The 7,768-nt window shown below is 42.0% G+C and overlaps 1 protein-coding gene across 1 annotated transcript in view; it reads right to left on the bottom strand.

The window, feature by feature from the left end:
• Nucleotides 1-7,337, bottom strand: part of shox (shox homeobox) — a 12,722-nt gene extending 5,385 nt beyond the window's left edge. Inside the window, exons 1-4 of the mRNA XM_063214555.1 lie at nucleotides 6,972-7,337; nucleotides 4,962-5,170; nucleotides 1,858-1,915; nucleotides 1,436-1,524 (exon numbers count right to left, since the gene is read on the bottom strand). Coding sequence (XP_063070625.1) covers nucleotides 1,436-1,524; nucleotides 1,858-1,915; nucleotides 4,962-5,170; nucleotides 6,972-7,221 — 606 coding nt within the window. The 5' untranslated portion in view covers nucleotides 7,222-7,337. The remainder of the gene's footprint in view (nucleotides 1-1,435; nucleotides 1,525-1,857; nucleotides 1,916-4,961; nucleotides 5,171-6,971) is intronic.
• Nucleotides 7,338-7,768: the final 431 nt, after the last annotated feature.

Genomic DNA, 7,768 nt, shown 5'->3' on the forward strand with positions numbered 1-7,768 from the left:
TCTCTCTCGCCTCTAATCTTCGCTCGCCCCTATCAACGGGCCCTTGAGGTGAAAGGTAGGCTTGGGTTGAGCAGCCGAACCACACACACACATGCCAACACAGATAAACACTGACGTACACACACACATTGATATACACACTGATATACACACACATTCTCACTTTCTCTCTCTCTCTCTCACACACACACACACACAGAAACACACACCAAGAAATACACTGCCTTACTGTCATACATACACAAACACATAGTACGAACACAGGCATACACTGTCATACACACACACACACACACACACACACACACACACACACACACACACACACACACACACACACACACACACACACCAACACATACACAAGCGTAACCACTGTCATTCACACACACAAACACATACCAACACAGACATACTGCACACTGACGTAAAAACACACCAACATGCATATTGGTATTCACACAGAAACACACACTGGCATACATACACACATGCTCAATGCACACACATGCAAGTGTGAGGCATTTACACCAGGCACTCACACAGTATCACATTTTTGCCTTAACTCCTCAGACACATGTCTACTCACACGCACATTAACAGACACACACACACACGTGCGCGCACACACAGCGTCACCAATAGCAGCCACTTCCTCCTCTGACCTTTTCACACCCTGCTCTCAATCAGCAGTAGTCCTCTCCTTAGAGCATAACCCAATGCCAACGCTGCCACTGCCAGCCTACATGCCATGCCCCATGAACAAGGGCTGTGGGATATGCTGAATCGGGCACACACACACACACCACCCCACCACACCACACAACGCCTCTAAAATAAATCATGCTACAGTTTTTTTGAAGTCGGAAGACAAGCAAGCTCTCTCGTTTTTTAGTGGAACTGTCAAGGTTTTTTTTCTCCTCCTCTTCTTCTTCTTTTCGTTTGGTATGCAGAGGCACATTATATTTGTGAAAAGAACAAAGCCCATGCTTAGGGTGTCCAGGAGTGTGAGGAGGGAGGCAACGCGTTGTTTCGGGATAAAATATGCATATGTGCCCAGAAGACAGCACACGCACTGATGTCATTCTCATGTCAAATGAGTATTGCATGAATACAAATATATATTCATATTCCCAGTATGCAGAACCGGTTCAGAACATGGCACATGCACGTGTGTGTGTGTCATTTTGTGTGTGTGTGTGTGTGTGTGTGTGTGTGTGTGTGTGTGTGTGTGTGTGTGTGTGTGTGTGTGTGTGTGTGTGTGAGAGAGAGAGAGAGAGAGAGAGAGAGAGAGAGAGAGAGAGAGAGAGAGAGAGAGAGAGAGAGGTTGGTGCCTGTGTGCCTGTGTGTAGTGTGTGTGAGAGAATTGAGTGTGTTTTGACTGATGTATGTAGGCGATATTAAACATAAACACATCGCTAAGCGCTTTATATACCTGCTGGAATGGCATCCTGAGGGCCCCCATGTTGACGTATGGCGCGACTCTGCAGGCTTCCAAGTGACTTGCCGTTCCCAAAATAACGCCTGGGAAAAGAGGTGGAGAATTGCCGTTAATTTGGCGCGGAAGTGTGTTCATTTCTTAGCAGTTGTGTCAATATGTGATCATTTTGACCCACAAGACATATTGATCACAATAATGTGCGCGCCTTGAGGGAGCTCATTTACTGCCGTCCTACGGGGGACGAGAGGAAAACGCATGCGCTTTTTGTTTCCATATCTCTCTTTTGAAGACGGCAGCTTGTGTAATACTCTGGAGAGCTTAGCGCGAGCATTAACTGCTGAGACGTTCAGTCGAATCGATTGACACGAGCTCATAACAATTTACTCAAACCGTGCAAAAAAAGAGGAATGACTCACCTTTGTGCATCTGGTTTTCTTGTTTTCGACACTTCGCTCGCCTGTTTTGAAACCATACCTGCGAACAGAGGAAGTTGCTTTAATGTAGCTTATCCACAAATAAAATTAGAACAACTGGGTCGATATTTCAAAAGAGTAAGAGGGACTACCTAAATTGAATAGGCTTACATAGTGAGAGCAATTGTCCTATTACCAAGGTCGCTTGTTAGCTTTTGGCAATAGGCTGGACACCTGTAAAAGGACGTCTTATTTCCACATGATGGTAGAAGGCTTGTTTATACTAGTTTCATTTTGCATTTTGAAACTGAATGTTTTCTTTAAATGATTAATATGCTGTAGCCTACTATTTGGCCTATAACCAATATGTAAAATCGACCCTGTGATCAAAACACGCATGACTTATTGGCGTTTGAAACGAAATCGGTTCTAATCAGCATATCGGTAATTGTTATTAGCCTTATTCCCTTGGAGGGATTTCATTATCATCTTCGGCCCAGCCTTTTTAATGATTATCATTTACAGTGGCTAAATTAGTGTGTGGATGGACCGACCACAAAGGGCAATGTTTAATTATCCCAGGTGCCGATCGCCATTAATGCGCCATGCTGCAAGCGGGAGTTTCGTTCAAAGGACGTCAAAGGAAGTTGGCTAATACGTTAGTCAATAGCACGTGCATTATTGGACAGTAAGTGTTGAGCCGTGGATTATTTGTCAACCTCAGCCCGTGGAAACGGCAGCGCTTTTGCCGGCCGATTTCACATCAATTACGGCTATTTTTAAACCTGTACACTTGGGAAGGGGTGTCTTACGCATCTCGCTCTGAAACTTGTGATAAATCAAACAGAGAAATGAAGAAGGCTAGGCGCGAGAAAATCGATGGGGAAAAAATGAATAGTTCCCCCCTTCTGATGATGCATTTTAGTAGCAATATTGGCCATATCTTAAAAAGTATTGAATAGATTAATCATTGAATCAGAGCATTTGTATTATTATTACTAAGGCTATTATTGGTGTTATTATTATTATTATTATTATTATTATTATTATTATTATTATTATTAGGCCTGTTATTATGTTATTACACATGTAGGCCTAAGCATTGGCCTATTTTTAATGCTTGGCCATAAATACTGTCTTCTCCATACATACGTGTTTATTCTCTTGTTGGAAATAAATCAAAAGAATCCAGTCTCCTGATCGATTCCAATTATCCAGGAGCATGCTAACCAAAGTGAGCTACACTGCTTTAGACAGTTATTTCTTCATTAAAGGGCCACTCAATGATGCGTTTCTCAAATACCCTAATCTGATTTCCTTTTGATTTTTATTAGAGACAGTGAATAATGACATTTAATTTAGCCCTGCACCAGAAACCAGAAAGATATTAGTCGTAATTGAATTACTGCCTGCCGCTCACTAAGGTCTCATAACTTTCAATTAGATTCTTGACAGCTGGTCGGTGTGGGGTTTCGGTTGCACGACAAAGTACAGGTTAATATCAGCTATCTACAGCGCGCCGTACAATTGACTTACAATGGATTTTCGGTTTAAATTGAAATATGTCCCTCGGCTACTGACATGAAATGTCGCGGCTGCTTTCTTTTTTTTTTCAAAGAAAGCAATGAGAACTATGCACAAACCATGCTTTCCTTGCAGAGATAGATGTAAAGTAGTCCCGTTTTTTTTTTTTTTTTAACAAGAGGAGTGCATTTTTCTTCGGCAGTGTTTTTGGGCTTGGTGCTCATACAGTATTCCGTCACCCTCCCCTCCCTTAATTTGATTTGGAGTCTGCCCATAAAACGACATTTTAAAAATGTTGTGCTTGCAAGCTGTCATGCAGACTCCCAATATTACTTATTCTTCCTATTAAATTGCACGAACACGAGGCATGCCACAGTAGGAGTTACATTAGAATTGAATTATTTCTAATACATTTTTATAGGAACAGTATATCAAGCCAATGGCAGATATTACAAAGATAACGCCGGGGAAAATGAGGTGAGTGACATGAGAAAAGGTGTCCCCCGCAGCACTTGCTCCATCTCTTCATTAATTTTAATGATGCGGTTAGATCTATCCGCAGCACATAAGCAACTTTTCCTCTGAATTTAGCGCCCGGAAGAGCCAAGGGAGACAGAAGAGAAAAAGAGACAGTGCAATTCACGATTCACGCAGTTACACAGTTCAACACTCCGTGTGCTCGGCGTCAAATTGGCAAGGCGGATAGGATAGGCCGCCAAACGAGCACAACGTTTATTTGACTTTGAAATAAACAACACAAAACAAACAAAACAACAGCAACTCTTTGAAAGCCTCCGTGGTGGGAGGCTACCAACCGACACTGTTGTCGATGAAAAGTGGATCATTAGATTGGTATCTTCTGCTGTCCTTTAGATTCCGTGTCATATTTTTCTTGCTGTGCGTAATCGCAATATAAACTTTACTTTTTGACGGTAAGTGTTCTTATAACCATCAATCCCTTCAGGGTGTTGATAATAACCGATGTGGTGCCATAAACATGGAGTATTAGTGTTTATTATGGCATGATGGGCACACGTTTTATCTGTGCTATAACAGTGGAATCACTGTGTTGTTATTGATGTTATTAAAATGTCTACATTGACATCCTTACTTGAACTCGGCAAATATTAAAAAATATAAATAATATTCAGGAGTGTCTAATCCTTTAATGGCGGAGAGTGGTATTTGGTGTGTAACTATTAGCCTGTATGAGTGTTGTGCACTGCCATTAGTCTAATCCTTCTTACAAGGGCCCCTATGTAGCCTACAACTCCGCCCTCCACTCACAGCTCACACTTTATGAAATGACAGCATGCCAAAAACAAAAATGGTTGCGTAAAAGGAATTTATTATGATAAAATGCTGCAGTAATTGCCTATTCTGCATTTATGTAAATGCCTTATGGCTGTTATAACTTATTTTTGAAACAATATTTTTTTGGATATGTGGAATTCTAGCATGGCGTTTTTGATATTTTTCTTTTGCAGTTTTTTTCTTCTTAGCATTCCCTGGTGGCGTGGTTACCCCACTGCATGCAGTTCCCATGGGGTCTTAGCGGTCACGTTAGGCCAAGGAGCACGTACCTGTACACGGGCCTCCGACAGGCCGAGTCTCTGGCTGAGCTCTTCCCGCATGAAGGCGTCCGGGTAGTGCGTCTCGTCGAATAGCCTCTCCAGCTCGTTCAGTTGCTCCAGCGTGAAATTCGTCCGACTCCGTCTCTGCTTCAGCTTGCCCTGTGCGTCCTCGTCCTCCGACTTGACATCCTCCTTCTTTTCTTTGCACTCGTAGATTCCTGGATGGAGGGGGGGTGGAGGGTTGGGGTCATAAAGAGTCTGAAATGGCCTTCTGTAAGTGTGTGTGTGTGTGTGTGTGTGTGTGTGTGTGTGTGTGTGTGTGTGTGTGTGTGTGTGTGTGTGTGTGTGTGTGTGTGTGTGTGTGTGTGTGTGTGTGTGTGTGTACACGGTCAGGGCCTTAATGTGCAGACGACTCTTATTAAGAAGTCAGATTATAGGCCATAAAGAGTCAGAGTCGCCTGGACTGTACAAAGATGGGCCTGTCCAGGCAGGCTACCTCGCTGATGTGTCCATAATCCGCTTACTTAGCGCAAATAACGCTAAACAGTGTATAACCCCCTGGTTATGAAATTACGCGGACAAATGCAACATATTTCCTAAGACGCACTGAATGTCCCCAGTAAATACTGTAATAGTAGGCTACTTATATATTTATTGGTTAAAATATGAGGCTAATTAAGATAAAACCGTTGAGCAGCCCCAAACGAAATCATTTAGATAATTCCTGACACTTTCATTACTTCAAGTGGCCTGTCGTTAAGGGTTTTTTGTCTGAACAGATGAAATGGGGGGAGACACTTTTAACCTCAGACACACAACTTAAACATTGTACACGGTATTGTAAGCTACAATAGTTTTACCTCCTGGTGTAGGCCTATAATACAGGATATTGATGTCCAATTGTGTCAAACGGGTATGTGCGTAATTTGGCATAATTTGGGAAATAATTTGGTAGTTCGGTTTTTACGCATAGCTATAAGCTACAGGGTGCATTTTTAAATAACATTGATAATACAGACATTTCACTGAAATAGCAGCATTGTGCTTTGTCTATTTAGCCTACTTGACAAATGTAGACAATATCATGCAAACAGGCTAGATTGGCGTTTTAAGTAGGCCTAGCTATGTTCACCCATGACATTATGGAAAAACATTATTTTCACTATTATTATTATTATAAGAATGTCTACGTTGCTATTAACTCTTCCACTGCTGTCATTATTAATGTTTAGCCTATTATTATTATCGTGTTGTTACTGTAGGCCTATTGTTTTGTTATAAATATCCTTAATCATTTTCGAGCAAAATCCGCAATGTTGTTCATCAAATGCATGTCCTTGCTATTATTATTAATTCCGTTTGGGTGTGTTTTATCTTTACGTGCCATTTTGAAAGCTACAGCCGGTTCTCTTTTCGCAAAATTCATATCTACATATACATTTCAAATGCGACCAAATGCACGCGTTTTACCAGTCTATGTACAACAGGTAACCTGAAATGTCGTCTATTTCATGTGGAATGAGTGAATCTTGGGGTTGTTGCCATTGTAGTTCAGGCTACTACGCGTGTCCACGCTGTGCCAGAACCGGACTGAGTACAACTGTGCAAGGCTGGATCAGAGGCCTAATGTTTTCAATAGCCGGTAGATTATGACAAACAACTATCTGCAATTGAAATGTCATATTTTGCCAAAATAATGGGCAGAAAGCGATAATTCCCTGACTCTGACCACAATTCGTCTGCTGCCCTAAACGGCTCGCGTTTACCAATCTCAAGTCAAGCAGAATGCAGGACAATCGCTGAAATTTCTCAACACGCATGTCTGAGAAAACGGAACAGAGAAATCATATTCGCCACATTTTTGAAATGGCTATTTTAAAAGTAGCCTTTACAGTGAACTCTTCCCTCGGAAGCACGTTTTGTTTCTATATAATATTAACTCTAACAAGTCACCGGTGAGTGCAGCTTAGTGATTCCGCTTTGCCATGGAATGGAAGATTTAAGCCGCGTCTAACTTACCTTCGGAAGCCCTTGTAACAGTAAACTCCTTCAGCTTTTCCTTTTCAAGCTCTACGTGGTCCTTGAACAGATGTACTGGACAGTGGTTGCTTGTTTCAGTAATGTCCGCGAGGTTCGTCTCCGAGTTTCCTAGCTCCCTCGCTCTCGCCAAGCCACTCTCCAAAACTTCCCTGTATGTGATACTCTCCTTGGTGCTCTCCTTGGTTTTTTGATCGAAAGATTTCGAGACGAACGCCGTAAGTTCTTCCATGGCTGGTTCGCAGTGGTCCTGCTCACAGAAATCCACTCAAAATCTGCTAACGATGAGTGTCTGTTCTTTTTAGTTGCTCGCTTCTGTTGTGAACACGGCAATATTGGGGTATAGAAGGTTAGATCAGTCCTGCTGTTATGACTCTGTTTTGGAGATCACACTATTTATACATGGCTACCTCGGCCCAGCCCCCATCTCCGTGACTTGAGCAATTACGGCAGGCTCTGCCGTCTGAATTCAACTTTCAGCAGCTTTTGCTGAAATCAATGCAGCAATGGAGTCCGCTAATATAATTACAATTCATTAAGATGCCTGGAGAGGTTTGTAGCGAAAAGGACGGAAGATATGGATGTTTCGCTAATTCTCTAATAATTTCTTTGACGCAATTACGAGATATGAATATTAGCAGCGAATTATTGGATTTTGGTCATCCGGTGCATTTGTTCGAATTTATGTCGATGAAATGTGATTTGAAACAGAGCTACGTTAACCTTTTGTCACCATTGGGAGGCAATGTTCTGATAACTTGTCAAGTTTCCGAACATGA

The sequence above is a fragment of the Engraulis encrasicolus genome, chromosome 13, assembly GCF_034702125.1.
Source record: "Engraulis encrasicolus isolate BLACKSEA-1 chromosome 13, IST_EnEncr_1.0, whole genome shotgun sequence".
Lineage (NCBI taxonomy): Eukaryota > Metazoa > Chordata > Actinopteri > Clupeiformes > Engraulidae > Engraulis > Engraulis encrasicolus.